General features: G+C 35.7%; 5 protein-coding genes across 5 annotated transcripts; 2 read left to right on the forward strand and 3 right to left on the reverse strand.

Annotated features, from left to right (window-relative positions):
• The first annotated feature begins 1,262 nt into the window (after positions 1–1,262).
• LOC149743509 (PRELI domain containing protein 3A-like) lies at positions 1,263–11,614 on the forward strand. Its single transcript, XM_089885589.1, has 6 exons — positions 1,263–1,550; positions 1,810–1,984; positions 2,374–2,466; positions 4,010–4,080; positions 5,020–5,122; positions 5,994–11,614. Exons 1-6 carry the CDS (start codon positions 1,516–1,518, stop codon positions 6,225–6,227), a joined length of 711 nt encoding a protein of 236 aa, XP_089741715.1. The 5' UTR covers positions 1,263–1,515; the 3' UTR covers positions 6,228–11,614.
• Positions 7,259–10,366, reverse strand: LOC149743510 (tubulin alpha-1 chain-like). Its single transcript, XM_089890221.1, has 7 exons — positions 10,306–10,366; positions 9,775–9,870; positions 9,397–9,593; positions 8,905–9,075; positions 8,343–8,666; positions 7,916–8,109; positions 7,259–7,445 (listed from the first exon to the last, which is right to left on the reverse strand). Exons 1-7 carry the CDS (start codon positions 10,364–10,366, stop codon positions 7,328–7,330), a joined length of 1,161 nt encoding a protein of 386 aa, XP_089746347.1. The 3' UTR covers positions 7,259–7,327.
• On the reverse strand, positions 11,092–16,093 carry LOC149743511 (tubulin alpha chain-like). The gene is made up of 8 exons (XM_089885331.1): positions 15,958–16,093; positions 14,579–14,789; positions 14,096–14,200; positions 13,521–13,717; positions 13,197–13,367; positions 12,665–12,991; positions 12,092–12,285; positions 11,092–11,924 (listed from the first exon to the last, which is right to left on the reverse strand). The coding sequence occupies exons 1-8, from the start codon at positions 15,958–15,960 to the stop codon at positions 11,789–11,791; spliced, it is 1,344 nt and encodes a 447-aa protein (XP_089741457.1). The 5' UTR covers positions 15,961–16,093; the 3' UTR covers positions 11,092–11,788.
• A 1,667-nt stretch (positions 16,094–17,760) lies between these two features.
• On the forward strand, positions 17,761–20,652 carry LOC149743512 (b(0,+)-type amino acid transporter 1-like). Its single transcript, XM_089885319.1, has 4 exons — positions 17,761–18,634; positions 19,161–19,348; positions 19,728–19,934; positions 20,206–20,652. Exons 1-4 carry the CDS (start codon positions 17,830–17,832, stop codon positions 20,455–20,457), a joined length of 1,452 nt encoding a protein of 483 aa, XP_089741445.1. The 5' UTR covers positions 17,761–17,829; the 3' UTR covers positions 20,458–20,652.
• LOC149743513 (uncharacterized) lies at positions 20,526–23,558 on the reverse strand. The gene is made up of 5 exons (XM_089885667.1): positions 23,347–23,558; positions 22,739–22,763; positions 21,853–21,999; positions 21,403–21,472; positions 20,526–20,670 (listed from the first exon to the last, which is right to left on the reverse strand). The coding sequence occupies exons 1-5, from the start codon at positions 23,428–23,430 to the stop codon at positions 20,625–20,627; spliced, it is 372 nt and encodes a 123-aa protein (XP_089741793.1). The 5' UTR covers positions 23,431–23,558; the 3' UTR covers positions 20,526–20,624.
• Positions 23,559–23,589: the final 31 nt, after the last annotated feature.

The raw sequence follows: 23,589 nt of genomic DNA on the forward strand, positions 1-23,589 counted from the left end.
CACGTATGTAACTTATGCAACTGGGTGACTATTTTTTTTCATGTATATAGTAGAGTGAGGGTAAATGAACAACTTTTCATTCTATTTTCTCGTCCGATTTGGTGAACAAAGAACATTCGAAGAATATAAATCCGTATCCTTGCAACTCCCATATATCGTTGGTAATGGTTTAAAACAGATTAGGAAATTTGGAATTTGTGTTCTAAAGGTGTTTCATCTTCCCCCACCCGACTATACACCGTTTTGTAGGTTTAGCAATCACGCCTTTGTTTGGCACTTTTTTCTTAAGTAATATTCACCCGCAAGTAATATTTACTCGTTTGGTCAATCATAGTTTAATAAAGAAGAAGTTGTATTATTAAACTATGGTTTAATTAACAGGATCTTCGTTACTTTTATCGAAGAAATAAAATTTCTCCCCTTTGGAAATATTTGTGTTCTACATCACGGATGATTGCGTCACGTTGCGTAAGTCAAATTTCGCAATCGACCTTTGAAACGTCCTAAGCGCGGCATGACGTAAAAGTTTAGTCACATATGATACGCTATATCTCTTATATAAGTTGCTGTATCATTGTAAAATGCATTAGATGATTTAAGTAAACGTGACGCAGGGCATATGATCAACGAGCTTGATACGATTAGTCTATTTCATAAACATTATTCTCAGTTCAACACAGTGTTATTATCATGAACGGTTCAGTCGTTTTGGTCTTCGAAATAAAAGCTTTAAAAAAGTTTCTTCGTACTTGAAATTAGTAATATTCTGTATGACGTCAGACTTAATTTTTACATTGACGTAGTTTAGGATTATAGAACAGTTTCATAGTTCAGTCAGTAAGCCTTTAACTATCAGCCTTTTTTTTTGCCGGTTATTGCCAGACTGCTTAAACTTGTTTGCTAGTGGTTTTTTAAGGTATAAACTGTAAAGTTGACTTTAAATATCATTTAATTTAAATCAACTGCTTAACTTATAAAATTAGTAAGCTTTTTATGTCTAATTAATTAGTAATTACTTTATTGCTGCATGTTTTTCTTGTTTGTTTAGAACATGCTGATTTAAACTAAAATAACCAACTAACTAAGCATTAACTGCTATATAATTATATACCCTATTTCATATATATCCGCAAAACATCGAAAAGTTTGTTACATAGTCAGTAGTCGGAGTCTGTCACAATGTCACTGTCACAATGTCACGCACTTTGCAGTGTAACTTGTGTAAATAATTGGCATAGCATGACCTATATGGTAATTTTAAGGTTATTAAACATATTAGCATAGCATAAAGTGTGAATGTGGTATTATACAGTATGAAGTGCTTCAGTGCCTTTAATTTAAAAGTTATTAGCACGTGTGTTAGGTTAGGCCTATACTAATATAAATGACTGTGTTGTGTATTTTCGGTAGCTAATATTTATCTGTCTTTTTAGGTACTTTGCACAAACTTGGTGTATTTTAAGTGTTATATAAAATTAGGTAAATTATTGTTCTTGTCTTGTTGGTTGTCGTAAGATGGTATTTTTTTCATTTGATGAACATGTATTCAGGTAATTTAAAGTTCTGTTATTGTGTATTTAATACCGGTTTGTGGTTTACCACACATTGTAAATATGTAATTTGTTCAAACAGCTCTGTAGCTAAGGACTACTACCATGCCAAAGTCCTCTGTTAAGTATAAGGTACTTCAGAACCTAATTGAAAATGTCGGTCTGATGTACTTGGCCCAGATCTAGAGTTTGGAAACCACTGCTTTATATTATTTACTGTTTCTAAATATTTTGTGTTTATTTATTTGTTTTTTTGCAGCCACCCTTGGGAAAAAGTGGTTGAAGCCGCTTTAAGAAAATATCCGAACCCAGAATCTCCCAATGTCACTGGGACAGATGTCTTCGAACGTAAAGTAGATGAAAAAGGAAGATTGTGTTCACAACGTATTATATCATCTCTATGGTCAAACTCCTACCTCAATCTTATTGAAAAAGTGAGACAAAGTTGAAAATAAATGATTTAATTATTTCAATAGGATTTTAAATTTTAAATTGTTTAAGTGCATGTATATAATGTAATAGATAATTTTGTTAATTTTTTAAAGTTTTTTTACTTTGAAAATAATATATACATTTTTCCATGGTGTTATTGCATGTCTTTGTCTATTACATTTTCCATTCTACTGGGCGAAGTCATATAGCATGGCACACCGTGTGATCTTAGGTTCGGCCCAGAGTTTGCCGTCACCCAGAGTTATTTAACCACTAAATGTGTTGTTGATTTTTATAAAAAAAACTATAAGCTCACAGTACAGAGTACATATATGATATATATACTACACTTTTGTGCTTAATATAGTTACTGTATTGTTTCCATGTTTAGGTAGCAGGGCTCGACATGAAAAAAACTTTTCATGCGATTGAATATTCTGTCCTTGATCCAAAAGAAAGGTCATTCGAACTCAGCTCAAGAAATGTATGTTTTGTATTATTAGTAACATAATGTAGTACGTTTATTTATCAAGTATACATGGTTTCTTGATGCTCATATAGGCCTATAATGGTACATTAGTACTTAAAAAAAAAAAAAATTTAAATTCTAAATTCAAAAAATTGGCAATGTATAATATACTTCAGAAGTAACAGGTTACAGGCCAACTGTGGACTAAATCTAGTGTTCCATGACTTGTTAAAGCTGCATGTCCTCAACCACATAAATATACTTGAGCTCTGCTTGTTCGGAGACACTTAACAGCAGATTAAAAGCTAATTTAGACTAAAACTGGGGTTCTAAAACATTTGTTATCACGTGTCAGGGCCGTCACCCCTGTTTCAAAAGTTTTCACCTAATGCTTACATGGTTTTGCCTATGATGCCTGTTCCATAGGGGCGAGGTCCCACAGACCCACAACATGATACGCTATGGCAGTGGTTCCCAACTCGTTTTTAAGGCGACCCATTTTAAAAATAAATTCAGTTCGGTAAAATCTTGCGACCCAAGCATATATTGTCGTAAAATTTTAAAAGCCATACAAGATTGCATTGCAAACGGGTAATCCTTTAGCTGGTGGTCAGTGACAATTTTGGTTTCTAAATGTCTTATAGACCTTACTGATACAGTGATACCCACTGTTTAATTATTTTTGCAAAAAATTCGGGTGTTCGTGTCTAAAATTAACTTTAAAAATGCGCGAAAACATGCTTCGTCACCGTAATTTGCCTGACCTGCGTAAGGTTAACGCTTTATTACGTCACATTAGCGGTATGTTACGTCACAATAGTGATATATTACGTACGTTACAGTACGTTATAATCCTGTTTTCGCAGTGTTTTATGTTAGTTAAAGCCCTGCTTAATCCAGCCCTAACTCTTAACCCCTAACTCCCAACCACTAACTCCTAACAAGCAGCACTGCAAAAGCATTAACTTTTTCAGAAAATAATATGTTTATCAAATCACTAATGAGCTATAGCTGTGCTCGCTGGCTATCGGTGAGTTTTGGCGTTGCTTTACGCGCGTACAAAGCATTTTTTGCAAACATTTGTATACTTTACTTAAAAAGCAAATATCCAAACTGTTTTCAAGCACCTGCAAGCTAAATAATCAAGGGGACAATCGCTATTATGACGCAAACAATCAACGTGTGAATTGCTATTATGTCGTAATTAATTGCCAGGTCAAACAATCGCTATTATGATGCAATGAATCCACGTGTGAATCCCTCCTATTACGTAATAAACATGCTGCCTGGTTGAGGAAAACATCGTAAATATGAATCAGTTCTACTTCTGTAACATTTTTAGGTTGTTCACCACCGCCTGTTGCAATGTTTAATAGGCAAGTTACTTTTAATTTAAACGCAACTATGACAAACTGACAAAACCAAACGACACAAAAAAATTATCAGGCGACCCAACTTTGGGTCGCGCCCCACGTGTTGGGAACCACGGCGCTATGGGACCTATCACTTAAAATTTAAACCAGGAAATGATGCCTAACTATTGTCCTTTTATTTGCAGTACAACTTCATGGATTACATTACTGTTGATGAAAAACTGGTTTACCAGCCTCATGCAACAGACCCTAACATGTGAGTAGCTGTTTCATCTCAATGTCTCATTTTCTATAAATGATCAGTTGCAAAAAAGGAATTGCATCTAATTTTAGTATCTAGTTACATAAATTGACAGCTATATGATACCATACATGGCATTAATAGTTTAAAATATTCTGAAGTTTTAGGGTGTTTTATGTTACGCAATGTCTGTTAACATTGATGTTAGACTGCCATTCTTTATATTAAGGTAATTTTTGAAAGAGAACTTAAAGTCTTAATATCGCTGTAATGGTTGTAAAATCACTTTTAGTTTTGCAATGTATTTTGATATTAGTATTAATGATACGCATACTAGTACTACATCTGCATTTGAATTCGGATTTATTTTTTAAGTTTGTTTATAATTGCACCAGTTTTTAGATTATTGCACACCATAACACAGTATTAATACTAATAAAGTCTTTACTATAATTTCATGGAAGATTCCGAAAATCTGTTGTATGTTTCATACGTAGTTGTTGTTTTGATAAACAAGTTTTGTGTTGTGATGATCTGCACGAATCTACATTTCCTATGTGTCACTCTTGTCATAGTTATACTGCAATGTAACATTTAACAATATCAATGTATGAACATTACATGAAATTTGACATAGTTTTCTCTTTTTCTATAGTTAAATCTTTTTTTTATTTATATGGGTGGCTATTGGTGAGGTCTACAAAGGCATGCCATACCTGAGATCTGACCCCAATTTGGCCCATTATTCTGTTAACAATAGTTAAATCCACAATAACCTAAATCCCTTTTGTAATGTTGGTTTAATTCATTCTGTTCTCTATGAGTGAGGTCTTACACAGTGTTGGAACCTTTGGGGCTGGGATTTAAGCAATAACATCAAGCTATAAACTTCTAGATACAATATTTCATGTAAAATGCGTGTTTTTAAACCATTTTTTCTCTTTATTTATACAGGACTGTATTGAAACAGCAATGGCACATAACTTGCAAGAACTTGTCTTTTGTAAGCTTCTTTGAAAATGCCATGGGGACAACTATGATGGCGGCCTCTGTGAAGGTTGGTGCTTACTAATCTACTATCATCACTCGGTTTATTATTACAATATATAATTAAATGAAAGTTGTTTATCCTTTCGTTGCAAGCCGTCTACTGTTAATGGGTGTTCTAGTTCCTACATCTTGCGCCAGTTACCACATACATATACCCTCACAATAGTTGCAACGGCAAGTCTTGAACCATTAACCTCTAAGTTAGGAGGCAGAAGCACCAACTTCAGTACAGTACCATGGCTCCAGTCATATAATACTGTATTGGCAGGCGCGCAGGCCATAGTTCTGCCATGGACCTAACACGCCCACATTCCACCCCTTTGTAATCAAAACCAGCCATCCCTACTCACATTAGTTGTGTGTTACCTGATGCTAAATTTAGATCTGGATTAATTAAATCTCTTTAGTGTCCTCTGCTTACAACAGGGTATTTTAGGTTATATGGTTAAAGTCTCCGCTGTATTATTTGTAAACCATACCAGCAGTATCTATTTACAGCAACTGTAATGTACTCACATAAATAATGCTAAATCCAGATCTGGTGTATTTAAATTGCTTTGTTTTTAGCTTATAACTAATTAGGGTATTTTGGATTAATCAGATTAAAATCCTGATACTCTATATTGGTTTGTCGCCCCCTTGTGGTAAATGAAATTTAAAAACTTTTGGTGCATTCTAGTGAATATGTAATATAACATAATTCTTTTATGTTTTTTTATTCACACAACCCTTTGTAGACAAAACTTTTAAATTTGTTTTTAAAAAAATAAAGGTTAAGAATTTTATTTTTAACTTGTTTTTAGCGTTTAATATATGTTTAGACTTTTACCAATACTTCGTTGTTTTTGTTGGTTTTTAATCAAGTTGTTTAAACCCAGGGCCGACAAGGGATAGAATATGTGATCAACCAAGTAAGAGAAGAAGTTGAAAGAATTGCGTCAGCGCCGATTGAAGAGATGCAAACCTTAGCCACGAACACGATGAAAGAAATTAATTCATTCCAACAAAGTATTGGTGGTATGGGACGACGCTGGGAGGAAAATTTGCACGAAGAACTGAATGAATTTATTGCAAAATCAGGTTCAAATTTAATCGAACAGCCACAAAACTAAAGTTTTTTCCCATAGTACAAGTTGTCAACTGGAGTTTGATTTTCTTTTAGAATATTTTTCCTTTTTTTATTTATGTTCCCTTTTGTGTGCAAGTATCTCTATGCATATTTACTTCACATTTCTTGCTGGAAACAAACCATAATCTTTTGTTGATGTTCTTCTGGTATTTTTGTATTTCAACAACCCTACTTGGTTTCATAAACATTAAACATAGGACTTGTTTTATTGCATTAAAACCACTGCAAAGGCAGTTAACACATCAAATATTTATGGCAGGTTGAATAAATGGTTATTCTCTACAAATTATCTATTGAATTTTAATTTAGCTATGAGCACTGAAACTGCTTGCTGGTCTTTTCAATGATCTTTAAGCTACAAAGTGTGCAAAATTTAAGGGGTCTTTTAGTAGCGCAGTGACAAAAATAAGGTTGTAGTGAGACCGCTCTAGTCAGTTTATTTAAAGGGTGAGAACATATGAAGAAAGCTTAGCTAAATAGAAAACGAAGTTTAATAAATTAGTTCTTAAGCAAGATCAAAGTTTGATGTCGTAATATATTGACGGTAATCTATCTTCTGTTTGTTATCAATTTATTATATTTCATACTAACGTTTACGCTAGCCATGTATTAATAACTTATACTTTTACATCAGCAGGTTAATATTTATCATTTTAACCACAGAGGTGCCTTCCTACCAATGTATATATAACTATACATTGGTAGATTACATTGCTTCCTACCATTGATTTTCGAGCAACGGGGGAGAATTTTCTGACCATCTTATAGGATATTTGGTTTTACACACGTTTCTGAAATGTTTAGGCATACTTTTGTATAGTAAGGTGAAGCTCATTTTCATTCTGTTTTCTCGTCCCAGTTCATAATAAACAAAACATGCAGAGAATTATAAAAGCGTAGGTTATTCTTACGACTGCTACTGACCGTTAAAAAATAAAACACGATCAGAATAGTAGGCCTATGTGCTAAAGATGTCCCGTCGTCCCCCACCCTATATTAAGTAAATTTTGAACTTCAGTTTTGTGTGTATTTTTCTCTGTTACAACAAACAATCACAAATTAAATATGTTGGAATAGCAATAATCAGTATCCTGATTCAACTCCTGTATTGACTCCCGCTTGCTCGTAATATTTTAACAATGATGTCAAATCTGTTCGTGCACTTTCAAATTCATCTGTCTGCATGCCTTCCGCAGCGTACCTGGAATATAACATTTTCAGTTCAAAAGGTTTAAAATATTTCTTTCTTTTTACCACCGGTGTTTTCACTATATCCTGTCCTTTTGTTAAAAATATTTTACAATCTTCCACCGTTGGCTAATCGAAAAGACAAATAAACTTATATATTATTATTTTTATTATTATTATAGTGTTGGCATGCTTTCCATTTGATTTTGAATATTGGGTTAAGCGTTTAGAAGGATTTATCACAATCCACGGATTCTGGGTTCGAAGCTTGATAGTGTCATTTTGTGCGTGTTTGTGCATTGAACAAGACACTTAAACTGAATTGTCCAAATTGTCAGCCATAAACTGTATCGGGTTTAGACCGATTGTAATAAATTTTGCTGTCGAACCAGAGGATTCCTCCGCCCTGCTTTCCCATTCTATACTATAGTAACAATAGGGGTAACGCACAAATGCAATGTCCAGTCAATTTTTTTCTCTTACCAGTGAACATACGCTTGCTTCGAAAACATCAAATCAAACTTGTCTTCCAATATCTTGAACACATCAGTGATGCCAGTATTATTTGCCATCATACAAACGCTCCTTTTATAATCAGCGAATCCTGAATCTGGCAACACTTTTGTTGCTCCGTGACAGATTCCAGTCTTTAGGCGATCAGGACCAAATTCATCCAACTATAAAAAATAAGTCTATGAAATATGTGATTTAAGCTATATTGGTTCTGAAACTACACTGCGGTTTGTCATTTATCGATGAATTGGCAAACTCTGGCCTTAATCCCGGGTCATCTTCATGCCTTGGCGCCTTATATAGAATTAGTTGTTGTTGTAGCATTTCTTAAAAATACCACTCAAAGGTTGCTTTTCTATATTTGTTAAATAAGTTCCCATTTCATAAAGTTTATTACCTTCAGCGTTTGGTCTTTTCTTAGCTCCGCTATTGTCGAACTGACGTCACCAGTCGTGACGTCACCTTTGTACATCACGTTACAAGACATAAATTTACCGTTCTTGACGTCACAGTTCGCTGACGCCAACTGGCGATCGAAGCAAGCATTTGTGACGTCATTAAGCGTCATCGATTCGATGTCGTTCGCTGATGACGTCATTGGTGCAAGCGATGAAGTAATAAAATGCATTTTCGGATACGGGATCAGATTAGTTTGCATTTGGCTGAGACTAACATTGATAGAGCTTTCAAACCTTAAACTTGACGTCACTGTGGATACGACCTAACAATAAAACTGGAAAGTCAAATTCTTCCAGTAATACACAGCGCAATTTATACAGGATTAAAAGCAGTATTCACTTGCTGTACAGCCTGTTGGATTTACAGCCAAGCTATATAGCAGTTTGAGCAAAACGTTCTTTAAGAAGTTTATACAGGGTAAATTATCATCAACCTAATATTTTTTGTTGATGACATCATCAAAATATCGATGACCTCAAAATGATATTTTTCAATATTACCTGAGCCATAACGTTGTTTATATTCTTGTAAGTTGGCTCTTCGATGCCAAGTTTGTTTTTACACATTTCATAAACGGCCTCGTTATCCAGAACGAACGAAGCATCTGCGTATAACATGCTGTCCCGTGTTGCCAATACAGCGTTGTAGGGCTCCACCACAGACGTAGAAATCTTGAGATGAAAAGTTTAAACAAATTGTTTTGTTGTATTTTTATGAGAATCTACAAACAGGCAATTTGAAATAAGACCTAAACAAGAATTGGCTCATTACCTTATGAAATTATGTTATATATAGTAGGCTGGGGGAAGATGGGACACCTTTAGCACATAATATCCAGATATTCTGATCGTGAATCATACACCTTGTGCCCACTTTCATGTTACCACGTATATTTACGTGTTTTAGTATAATTACAGAAACAGGAAAAGCTATCACAATTTTATTTTATATTTTTTCCTCCTGCTTGACCTATTTCTCTAACTTAATTTTACCTTAGGCGACGGATAAACAGAGACCTCCATTCTTGTTTTCTTCGGGTATAATTCTGAAAGTTTTCTCATAACCAATGACGTAGTACCCGACCCTGTTCCCCCGCCCACAGAATGGTAAATTATAAAACCCTGCAGGTTGTCGCATGCCTCTGCAATCTTTGCTATCTTATTCGTTATCAAATCACAGTAATTCCCCCCTGAAAGACGTCAAAAAATATAAAAACTAAATAATATTCGGGCCTTTTAGATTATAAGATACTCGGTTCAAAGCGGGATGGTATCATCCTTATAACACAGGTGTTCTGTTTCATACACCTCGTGCCAGCTTTCGAGTTACCATTTATGTTATTTGTATCATAACGTTTTTATTATACCTACCAACTGAAATGCTTCCACGTGCGTAGTTACTTCCACTATCCTCCTTTCCAACGACTTGTTGGAACACATTTTTGTAATCACCAACACAAATATCATCTTTAAATAAATAACATCATCGGTTTTTCTTCTTAACGGATACACTAACGAAGATTAAGTTAGTTCAAATGGCGAAGAAGGGAAATTTGTGTGATATCAGCAGCAAAAGGACAGTCGTTAAAACAATCTACGGGTGAAAACTACTTGAGTAAAATAGGGCGTGTGGGCTAAACTCGCATTAAAGTAAACCTAACTTATAATGAGTTCTGTGTATTTACAATCCACGAGAATACAGTTATATATTAAGTTGGGAAAAGACGGGACACCTTAAGCACATAATACCCAGATATCCTGATCGTGTTTTAAACAATTAACAATGGTCCATGGGAGTCGTGAGGATACGGTTTTATAAATCTAAGATATTTCTTGTTTGCCACCAAATAAAACAATAAAAAAGCTAAGAATAAAAACACAAAAACGACGCTCTACTCAAACCTAACGAGTAATTACAATACAGAAGTTTGTTCATAGTCATACCAATAACTGTCGGCTCCATATCAACAAAAAGCGCTCTTGGAGCATAAGCCCCGCTTTCGGTTTTATTAAAGAAAGCATTAGGACTGTTGCTTTGTAAAGTAGCCCCATCTGTGATACCATCTTTTAAAATACCATGTTCTGCATAATATATTTCCCAACAACGTTGTCCAACCCGTAGCCCTGCTTCCCCAACGTGAATGGATATTATTTCGCTCTGAAAAATGATATTTTAACGACTCGTTTTGTTGCTAATATAGACTCCTATTATACAGCATTTATATTTCAGTTAATATATAGAAACTTTTTTCAACAAAGGTCAGATTAATTTATGTTGCTGATATACACACATAATATGCAGCATTTTTATTTATTTCTCCAAATCAGTAACGAAGATGAGATTATTTTACCGACAAAAGAGAATTAACATCAGGACGACAACTAAAACAGGCTTTGTAAAACTCCTAAAATCTCCGATAATTGCTTTGAAAGAACAGAACACACTACGGGTAAAACTTAGCATATGTATAAAGTATTTAAACTGTATAAAGTATTTTACCATTAGTGTAAAAATCTCACCATATTCTTTACTTCTCTTTAAAACCAACCAAAATAATTTAAATTTGGTTTTTATTCTAATGCAGTAGCGCCCATTGTGATTTAACAGGTCAAAGTCGACGCTTTTGAAGGGCGGATATGACGTAATTCCTTTGTTTTAAATAAATATATTCTCACGGAAATACCACATTTTCATATTGTTTTATGGTATTTATTATTTTATATTCATGTGCAACTTGGCTACATATTTGTGGCAAAATGAAATATATTATATCTCTTAAATACATTGGACCAGCTATTTGACTTTAATGTACACAAAAATAGGTTTTCAAATTGTTTTTTTTTAGAAATATTTTGTGTTAAGGTTGTCGCATGTACATAATATCAAATATCTTGTCAATATACTTGTATAGCATTGCTTTTAAACCTTTTGGCCGTTACTTAAAATGGACCATTATTTGATCTTGTCGAGTCGTTAAATTGTAGTTTACAAAGCCTTTGACTTTTACTGTATTGTAAAAGTAAATTCACGTAGTCACAAAAAAGTTGGGAAAACTACATTTTTTTGTTGGAATTTGGGTGGGGCAAAAGGGCTGAAAAGCAAAGCTATAAATATATTAAAGACACTTCGCTTTTTATGGCGCTCTGGTTTAAAACTTTACAATAAAATGCAACGTTATAGTTTTCCAGAATAAACTCCTTTTCTTGCAAATATTATATAAGTTTACAATGGTTATCTTCGGCAAGTAATACAAACTGTATCAAGTGTGTTAAGTGACTTACGTAATACAATGGGTTTTTTATGTCATACATGAGTAAATATTCTAGTAATTTTGCGAATAATAGCAGTTGTGTAGGGTGTATTACATCACATAGGGTGAATATTCTAGTATTCTTCGGCTTCGTCTTCTTGTCCGTCTTCGGTCGAGTCCATTCCAACCTCTTCATAATCTTTCTCAAGAGCAGCGAGGTCTTCTCTCGCCTCCGAGAATTCCCCTTCTTCCATTCCCTCTCCAACGTACCTATAGATCGAAGATATATAGTAGGGTGGGATAAGGTACCATTATCACACAATATCCAAATATACCGATCGTGTTTTAAATATTTAACAACGGTCTATGTGAGTGAAGTGTATAAGGAACAGAACTCCCATGTTATAACAACTGTCGTAGGTTTTATTTAAACTTACCAGTGGACGAATGCTCTCTTTGAATACATCAAGTCGAACTTGTGGTTAAGCCTTGCCCATGCCTCTGATATTGCAGTTGTGTTACTTAGCATGCAGAGAGCTCTGCCTAGTTTCGCCATGTCTGCTCCCGGAACTTGTGTAGGCGGTTGATGGTTGATCCCAACTTTGAAACCAGTGGGACACCAATCGACAAACTGTAACGAGAAAATACTTTGAAATAAAATTGGTTTCATGATAAGTTTGTTGTAGCGTTTAAAATCTAGAAAAACCTGTCTTAAACTTTGCTATGTGTGCGAAAGAGACAACTATTAAACATTTTTTTTTCTTGTTCGACGATATCGAGTTTAATATGTTGTGGCAAAATGATGTTTGTATTCTCTTTTATCTTTTGCAGTAAATAAAAAACATTTACAGAATAGCATAGCTGTATCAAAGGGACTTTAAAGGGCGTATAATTCATGGTTTAAAATGCGGTTAGAGAATGCGGGATATTATGTTACTGCACCCACCTTGCCCCAAACAACTATATGTTAAAAGTATCTCTGGTCCATCAAACGTTGTGAATTTGTTTACCTGGATAGATCGTTTTTGTTTAACGGCTGCTATTGCTGCTGTTACGTCCTTCGGCACCACGTCACCTCTGTACAACATACAACACGCCATGTACTTCCCATCACGAGGGTTGCATTTCACCAAGGTGTTGGCTGGTTCAAAGCAAGCGTTGGTGATATCACCAACCGTCATCTGTTCATGTTTGGCCTTTTCGCTGGATAAGATTGGCGCATAGGTGGCAAGCGGAAAGTGGATTCGTGGATACGGCACCAAGTTGGTTTGGAATTCTGTTAGATCAACGTTCAATGATCCTTCGAACCTTAGAGATGCAGTGATTGAAGAAACAACCTGTTAGAAGATTATGTCTTAATATACGTTCTATATAGGTGATCACCCTCAAAGTTACATTCGTGGCAACTCGTAAGCTGACACGAGCTGTATAAAACAGCACACTCGTGTTAAAACAACTGCCGTTTTCTGGTCACGCGAGGATAAAAAAAAATTAGGCCTACATTCATTCATTTTTAAAATTATTTATTCTTTAATTCATTACCTGAGCAATGACTCGGTTAAGATGCTGGTATATTGGGCGACCAATTTCAAGCTTGTTGGTGCAAATATCATAGATTGCCTCGTTGTCGACCATGAACGCACAATCTGTATGCTCCAGTGTTGTGTGTGTTGTCAACACCGAGTTGTAAGGCTCGACAACGGCAGTGGAGATCTGTAGGTTAGATCAAAAGTAAATATTAAAATTTGAAATCACTATTCTATATGGCTAGCGGCTAGGGGTCTAATAGACGGCACACTTTTATGCAACAAGGCATAGAGTCAGTTTAATCGAATAAGAATCTACGATATCCACAGTCTTACAAACCTTCGGGGCCGGGTAAACGGCAAACTCCAGTTTCGATTTTCGTCCGTAATCAATCGAAAGCCTTTCCATCAGCAATGATGTAAACCCCGACCCTGTACCGCCACCAAACGAGTGGAAAATTAAGAAACCTTGCAGTCCTTCACATCCTTCAGAGAGTTTTTGAATACGATCAGTAACTTTTTCAATAACTTCTTTACCTGTAAAAAAACAATATTTGAAAGCTCAATAATATTAATTTTATGTAGTATTGTTTATCCTCACATGCCTGAAACATAGCCTTTATTAAAAAATTTATAATCTTCAACAAACCTGTAAACAGCGGCCCATATCATAAATGCAACCATAGTATGGTAGGGGAGAAGAGGATGGGCCACCTATTTATTTTATTTTCTCGTCCCAGTTGGTAATAAACAAAGAACATTGAAAGAATTATAAACTCGTTTCCTCACGACTCTCATAGACCGTCGTTAATTATATAAAACACGATTAGGATATTGAGATTTCATGTGGTAAAGGTGTCCCATTTTTCCCGTCCTACTATATATATCGCATCCCATACACTACCAGTAACATACCGACGGTGTAGTGACCACGAGCGTAGTTATTTGCCGCATCTTCTTTGTTAGTGATCATTTGATCAGGGTGAAATAACTCCTTGTAATCACCCGTGCGAATCTCGTCTGTAAATAAATCGTATAAGGTTAAGATGTGACCAGACATCAAGAATAAAAAGGAAAACACCAAACCAAGTGACTTTAAGTAGGATTACCTAAACCAAGTTAACTTTAAGTAGGATTACCTAAAATTAATTTACGTCGTATATCTGCCACATACAACTTATACGGCGTTCTTATACCAGATGAACAAATATTAACCAAAAGTGGCCGGTTTCATTTCGTGCCGAAACTCATTCATATAGATTAGGAATACATTACACAACATACACTCATACAGTAAGCTTTAAGTGAGCCACAATGAAATCCCCGTGTTATAACGACTGTCGTTGCACCGCCACACGAGAATAAATATACTGCACTTGTTCAAAAGCTTCTACCTACCGATTACAGTTGGTTCTAAATCAACGAATATTGCTCTTGGTATATGACGACCACCGTTCGTAGTCTGGAAGAAAGTTCCAACCGCGTCGCTTTGGTCTCCACTTTTGACCAAACCGTTGGGTTGTATCCCATGTTCTAAGCAATACAGCTCCCAACATGCGTTACCGATCTGAACGCCAGCTTGCCCAATATGAAGTGAAATGCATTCTCTCTGTAAAAAAAATAGGGTCAGGATCTGGTGTTACAAAATACGTAGCAGACAAAAATCAAGCTCAGCAAATTGTATATTAAAAAAATAGGGTCAGGATTGGCATCACAAGGATTGATCCACAACAACAATGGACAAATTCAAACAATTTGCAACAAATCCGAAATTATACTTGCTGCCCCTTTTCCATTTTGTTTGTTATTATGATTGTTTTTTTTTTGTTTTGTTTTCTATTCCAATGTTTATTTATACTGTGATGTGTATTAATGTAATGCACTTGATTCTAAATCCTACATAAGTGTGCACTCGAAACTGTTTATTGTAAACTTTGGTGGAATTTCTTTTTGGGGGTTTTGTTTTTTCATCATGCTCCAATCTTTGGATCAATCTTCTTTAAGGCCGACTCCCCCCATTGTACGGGTTGTGTCCTTACGCACACTTTTCTTCAAATTAGAACTTTAATATGTTTAATTAAATGTTATTTATTTAATTTTCACATTGTATCGTCTGTAGGGTGTAACGGTCACGCCTTTTATCCAAAACAATATTTCTTTCTTTTTTATCAATAAGCGTGTTTTAACAACTGTTGTTTTACCGTTACTACCTGTCTTTTCGCTTTTGTCAACTCTCTTGTTCTTCGCTATCGTGACCGAAGAGACGAAATAAATTTCATTCATTCATTCATTCATTCATTCATTCATTCATTCATTCATTCATTCATTCATTCATTCATTCATTCATTCATTCATTCATTCATTCATTCATTCATTCATTCATTCAGGATTTGGTTCTACGAAATATATAGCAGACAAAGCTCAGCAAATTGTATATCATAGATATATATTTCGCCCAAATGGCATGGTCCATATTTGTTGCGTGTTGTTAACATAATATACCGTTACAGTTTCCATTGAGTATTTGAATATTTCTCTACCATATGTCAATACATTGTCTTTAGTTTAGACATATTAATAATTTCAAAAGAGTAATATCACTCTGTATTATTTAGATATTCACGTGCCTGCCGCGTGTTATTAAAATGCAATACGGTTCGCATGCTGTCAAAAACATGCCTTTACATATTGTATGTTACGTACTCGTATTTTAGTCCTGGTGTATTAATAATGTGACAAAAACGAAAATTATGATTAGTAAAATAACATAAACTTACCATCTTGTTCGTTTAGTTTAAAATTCGATCAAACTTAGCCAACTTTGCAGTCTGTTACGTGCGCACAGCTAGCCTATTGTGATGCAACAGAGAGGTTTAGTCTGCACGATCGCGGTCCGGAAATGACGTCATGGCTTCCTCAATCGGTGATTCGCTGAGAGAAGTCATGTGACTCCTTTTCCGATTAATTAACAAATTAACGCGTGACAACTGAGTTGATATCAAATACCGAATCGCGTTATTTTTTAAAGCGTGCAGATTGGGTTCAATGAAAAAACACCGGTGTTTGTAACGAATGTGGTTGCCTCGCCACGCGAAGATAAACAAGTTATATTCAACCATTTAACAGCCACGCCTTTTAACTGGTGCTCTTTCCCGTTCTTTCTAACCATAGCGTGTTTTAACATCTGACGTTTTACCACTAATTCCCTTATTTTTGTTGTTTTATTATTCTTCGCTGTTGCATTCAAAAAAATAATTTAAAAACATATTTTTATGTCTTTCTAAAATTCAAAATCATTTTTGTATTTATAAACGAAAAAATGAAATATTAAAATATGGGATATTATGCGTTAACGGTATCTATCTTACCCCGCCCTACTATATGACATTTTCATTGACACAAAAAAGGCACTTTTTTAACTTTATACTTTTTCGTTCAATGTCAATTTGCTTAGGGCCGATTGCGGTAAACTGCACTGCACCGCTTCGCGTTACCGCGTGTGAAACAGAACATCTGTGTAATGTAAATATAACTACTGTCGTTGCCTGTCACTTGCGATTAAGTTAACACTTATTCTTTAATATGCATATAGGTATTCAGCAGATTTACGCTTTTTAGTTTGGGTTAATACTTTCAGTAAAAAGTAAAATATTATAGTGGAATAAATGCATTATAAATTTCGGCTCTTCTAGAACAGAGATGGTTTGCTATAAAATGCGCAACAAAAAAAACTAGTCTCGTTTATGACGCTAGTTTTTGAAAAAATCTTTGCATATTCGTAGAACGTGGTGTATTCTGTTATAATGTAACGAGAATCCTCCAACAATATGAGTTCTATATATCACCAGGGCCAGATTAACGAAACTTTTTGCAAAAGCTCTTTCAGCTCAAAAACTCTTTCAGCTGATTTATTTTGTGCACTAAATATAATTTACAATATGTTCGGTTTTAGCTAAGTTTGGGTTTGCATACTAGCCATTCGACCGTAAGAGTTCGTTTGTGTAAAAGAGAGTTTAACCTTAGGCGAGGCAGTTTATTTCAGTGAAGCGTGTAGAGTGGAATACCTCAACTGTAACGTTCACTATCCCGCAGAATGAAATGCTTGGTTAGCTGCGAATACACAGAGTTGCATCTAACTCTTAACCAGACGGCAAAGCAAGGAAGTTTATTGTGTAATGGAACTTTAGCCTGCATTTATAATGCCCCACGAGTATTGCGGTATACTCGGTCTAATATAAAAGAGAAAAGTTGTTGCAGAGAATTACTATAATCAGTTTTATTTGCATTCTGCAGGCAGTTCAAGTTTTGTCGGCATTGTCAAAATATTGACTAACCTATCGCGTAAAGTATACTTATGCTGTTAGGCATGTTATAAATATGATTGAGCTCGTTTTACAAGTTGAACTTGCTTATAAAGGTTTCAAAAGTATTCTGGTCAATTTAAATCGGATCGCAAAACGTTGGGTCACAAATTAACTCTTAGGTGATTCGAAAAATGCTCTTTAAATAATAATGCTTTTCTTTCAATGAGTATTTTATCACTAATACATACCTAAGAGTATATTAAGCCTACGGCATGTATAGTGTATGGCCGATTTATATTTTCAGTGTTCTGTAGTTTTAGTGTACACATTAATATTTAGTTCAATATGAATCAAGATGACGGTTCAACGAAATTTGAACTAAAAAAGAAGATCGGATTTTTTGCGAGCGTTGCCCTCGTAGCTGGTATGATAGTGGGGGCTGGGATTTTCATTTCTCCGACCGGAGTATTGAGATCTGTGAACGGGAGCGTCGGTTTAAGTTTGGTGATATGGGTTGTGTGCGGTTTAGTTGCAATGTGCTCCTCCCTTTGCTACTGTGAGCTTGGCACAATGTTGAAAGCTTCAGGAGGTGATTTCACAAACTTTAACCTTGCATTCGGGCCAGCGTTCTCCTTCGTTTACATATGGTCTTCAATAGCGATATATCCTGGAGGGCCTGCAACGTTACTAATTTTCGCCCGGTATTTGTCAAGTCCATTTTACCCAATTGGATGCAACCCGCCAGAAAGCGTAATTAAACTGTTCGCAATTTCACTTGCGTTTGTCCTCATCTATGTCAACTGCAGAAGCGTAACTGGATCAGTTTATTTTCAACTTACATGCACTGCTGCTAAATTCTTGGCTATGCTAGTTATCGCAACTGGAGGAATCGTAGTCGCGATCCAAGGCAACCCGGTAGCTACCCACAACTTCCAGCATGCATTTGATTCATCAGACTTTGAAGGCCTGACAGTACCAGACATAGGCAGAGCCTGCTACCAAGGTTTATTCGCATATAACGGTTGGCATTTCATTAACTCTGTTACTGAAGAGATCTCCAACGTACAGCGGACGTTGCCACGCGCTTCTATCGTGTCCGTGGTGTTAGTAATGACCGTTTACTTGCTCGTCAACATTGGATATTTCTCGGGTAAGATAGATGAGGGGGGGGGGAGATGGGACACCTTATTATTCTATTTTCTCGTCCCATTTGGTAGCACACATAAAAAATCAAAGAAATATAAAACCGTACACCTCCCAAAGACTTGTGTTACTTGTTTAAAACACGGTCAGGATATTTGATATTATGTGGTAAAGATGTCCCATCTCTCCTCACACACCATATGAAATACTTGTTAATATAACTGTAGCCTAAATATCATGTCCAATTGCGTGACTTTTCGGACATACCTTTCACATATAGAATGTAATAGTCGACTATACTTGAACGCAGTGGTTGGTCTGCCTCTTGGTCAAGAGAATAAGAGGTACGAGGCTCGCCGATGCTTGTACATTTATGTTTGTCTTTGGGTAAGACATTTAAGTTGCTTCAACCCAGTGGTCACCAAACACTTTTCTTAATTGTTAGCTATATCTATAAAACAAACCTTAAAACCACAAGTGAATAAATAAGTAATATCATCTATTCCATCAAAAACTCAATTTGCACTTTGCAGTTTTAACAGTGGAAGAAATGCTCTCATCAAAAGCTCTCGCTGTGGTATTTGCCAACAAGATCCTCGGTTCGTTCGCGTGGATTATTCCTGTATCTGTATGCATCTCAATAGTTGGATCTCAAAACGGGGGTTACCTGTTGCGTGCCCGCCTGCCTTTTGTCGCAGCTAGAGACGGTAACTTACCAAAGGTAAACTTGATGCGTTATTTTCTTTCTGTGACTGACAACTTGGACAACCCATGAGTAACCGCTGGGTTGGAGCAATTGTGATTTTTTTTCCAAGGATGGTTAATCACACTTCAGGCATTTGTACGCGTATATGGATAGCAGTATAAACAAAAGTAAAGAAATACGGTACGGGAGAAGATGGGACACCATTTTGTTCTGTTTTCTCGTCCCATTTGGTAGTAAACAAAGAACATTCAAATTATTATAAAACCCTATTCTTACGAATCTCATATTGCATAGATCATTGTTAATTGTTTAAAACACGACCAGGATATGTTATATATTATGTGCTAAAGATGTCCCGTCTTACCCCACTATACAATATTAAATCTCTATTTAGATATTCGGGATGATACACGTCGATCATTACACCCCGGTACCTGCTAATTTATTAAACGGTGGAATCATCATATTTCTTATAATACTTGGTGACTTCGATGCCCTCATATACATACAAGGATCTGTGTTTTGGTCGTTTTACGGGTTAAGTGCAGTTAGTCTTCTTGTTTTGAGACACAAGATGCCAAACTTGCATAGACCATACAAGGTAAATAAAGTTTTTTGTTTTAAATGAACATCATTTTGGACCGGGCTAAATTTTAATAGACTCAATACGCTTTAGTTGTGAAACGGATGGTAAGTCGTACAATCAGGCAAGAAGAGCGTGTGAAACGGAACAGTGGTGTTATAACGACTAGTGTTATAATGTCGTAACTTGACTGCAAAAAATAAATAAGGTTCATTTATCTGTTTAGATCGTTCGTTATACCTAAAACAAATCGTTTATAAACATAAACAATAACCTTTTCTTTTACCAGGTCCCAATATTTGTTCCCATACTAACAGTGGTGTTCTCTCTCTACTTTGTGATTGCACCCCTTGTGCACGACCCAAGCCCCATATACCTTTTCCCCGTATGTTTCTATATTACGTCACTGATTATTTATTACGTATTCGTCGTCAAAAAGTTAGAGCTACCGGGAAGTGACGTAGCTACCAAATTTATTCAAAAACTTCTAAAAGTTGCAGAAACAGATTGGGAGGGCGGCCCTTTTAACGATAAAAGGTAGCTATATATGTATACTGTGTTTATCAAATTCGTGATTATTTAATCTTTTCTTGAACAACACAATAAGCATTTGGTGAACATTATTCATGTAATTTGTATTATACGTCATACAACTTCAAGATGCGCAGCAGCAAGATTTTAAAAACGCTGTATCTGTTTGCTTTCTTCTTACAACTCGTCGCTTCTTATTTTTCTTCCAGCCATTGGATTAGCTCTGTAATATTTGCATGAATAAACTAAACTGCCGAAATGTTACACGCCATGCTCACTGTCGAGTTATAACTTGAGTGTCTTTTATACACCAGACACACATGCTGTATTCACGCAACTCATGACCACTGTCAAGTTATAACATGGGTGACTTCTTATACACCAGACACACATGGTGTATTCATTCACCTCATGCTTTCTGTCGAGTTATAACATGGGTGTCTTCTTATACACCAGACACACAGGCTGTATTCACGCAACTCATGACCACTGTCAAGTTATAACATGGGTGACTTCTTATACACCAGACACACATGGTGTATTCATACACCTCATGCTCACTGTCAAGTTATAACATGGGTGACTTCTTATACACCAGACACACATGGTGTATTCATTCACCTCATGCTTTCTGTCCAGTTATAACATGGGTGACTTCTTATACACCAGACACACATGGTGTATTCATACAACTCATGCTTTCTGTCGAGTTATAACATGGGTGTCTTTTATACACCAGACACACATGCTGTATTCACGCAACTCATGACCACTGTCAAGTTATAACATGGGTGACTTCTTATACACCAAAACACACATGGTGTATTCATACACCTCATGCTCACTGTGAAGTTATAACATGGTTGACTTTATATGTGCCAGACACGCGGATTGTATGCATGGACCTCATATGTTTCATGTCAAGCAAGTTACTGTTAAAACGCACATTACTTACTGAAAATGTTTAATTACTTCATTAATGAAATCGACCGCACTCGTCATATCCAGCATTACTTTCTTCAACTCTGCGAATGAAAAAAGTACCAGGGATCAAATTATTAAACATTAAGAATTTAAACAATTGTGTTTCACTACCTATTAAGGCCCATTTATAAAACGGCACTTTGGTTTACAATTATCCGCTGAGAACATGCTTTTACACGTGGGTGATTATTTATCACTCTCAGAACCCATACAGACATTAGGTAACCTATTTAAATTTTCAATGTAGGTTTATCGTTCGAGTAAAGCTAATTTGGCAAGTATTTGCTAAACTAGTACGCTAACTTTGTCATATTATGGTTAAAGACATCTGTTTTATATTATCATCTTAAAGGGTATCATTCGAAATGTTGACGTCACGTTTACGACAACTCCATTTACGTCACAATGACGTCATCACTACCTTGTACATTCCTTGAGCTGGAAGCTTCCACAAATACTTTGTCAAGATAAGAAGCTTCAATGTTGGTCTTCTCCTTTACTATGACCAGCATATCATGAATGCTTGATGACTTTCCATTATAGAGTGTGTCTACTTCAGTGGATGTTGCTGCAATGAATGTTTAGTGGAATTAATTATAAAGAAGGATAGAGGAAGATGGGACAACTTTACATTCTATATTGCTGTCCCATTTTATAGTTAGCAAAGAACATTTTAAAAAATTATAAAACCGTATTTTTACGACTCCCATAGACCGTCGTTAATCGCTTACAACACGATCCAAATATTTGTACATAGTTAGTGCAAAAGGTGTTTCGTCTTCTCCCAACCTTCTATATTATTTGAATGGCAGGAACAATACACTGGATAAACCACAATGTTCAGATCAAATATGAATATCTCAAGGCACAATCTATATGTCATTTGAATTTATGGATTAACCTGATTCCCAAAATACCACTATGGGAAATACACCACCCAACATAAACAACAATCTTTTTCGTTGTGCACGAAATATAGGTTTTATAAAGTTTCGATTTTGACCGCAGGGCAAATATTTAGAAGACGTTGGACATGTATAGCATGAACTCTGCTTTACAATGCATAGGTAGTTTGTGCTTGGTATAAACTTCTTGCCACGAATTGACAAACGGTTTAGTTTTATTTTGAAAATACACGTATGTTTAAGTGATACACGTAACAAGTGCTACCAGTGACTTTTACAGTAAACATTTCTGATAGTGCAGGGCAAGTAATTAGAAGGCGTTGTGCAAGTCAAGTATAGCATGCACTGGACTTCACAATGTATAGATAGTTCGTGCTTGATGTAAACAAAATGATTGCTTACCTGCGTCGATGACTTCCTGCAGTGACTGTAAAAAAAACGCACGAATGTCGTTAGTGAAAAAAATATAAGAGCATAGACGCTGGAACAGGACTTTTTATAACTATTAGGACGTTTACATAATTTTTTTATTCAATCGAAAATGGAAACCATTGTGATCCGAAGTTTGCCACAGTAAAAAACACGGCTTATAGAGATATCTCTATAGTTGGTTCTGTATAGTAAACTTTTTGCCACGAAATGAGCCGCAGTATAATACGTAGAATGCATATCATATGGTTGCAAACTGAGTATCAAGTGTTGTACACATTACAACGGTTTAGTTTATACTGAGAGATTAAAGTACTTATAATAGGCTACATATGTACTCCTTTATAAAATTAGTATAGTAGGGCGGGGAAAAATGGGACACCTTTTTATATATTTTCTCTTCCCACTTGGTAAAAAACAAAGAGTATTCAAAGAAATATAAAATCATACGACGACCATACACTGCTGTTGCCATTGTTTACAACACGATCAGTATGTGCTAACATTTTCCCGTCTTCTCCCACCCTATACCGTATACTTCAAACATATTACTTATAGTTATATAATAGTCCAAGTTATACCTTCATATCTGCCATTTCGACTTCAGTTGCCGAAACAAGACCCAAAGCAAAACAAAACAACGTCACTGAGGCAATAACTCTCATCTTATTTATTTTACTGCCTGTTGTTTAAGCGCACCGTATGAACAAATGACGTTTAAAACTTTGTTGTGGATAATATTTCCTTGCAGTCACTTTCTAAACGTGTTTCGCTGTGAGGCACGTTTGTGACAATACCGGTGCAGGGTAAGAAATTAGCGCTTT

This window comes from Ciona robusta, chromosome 1, assembly GCF_009617815.1.
Source record: "Ciona robusta chromosome 1, ASM961781v2".
Lineage (NCBI taxonomy): Eukaryota > Metazoa > Chordata > Ascidiacea > Phlebobranchia > Cionidae > Ciona > Ciona robusta.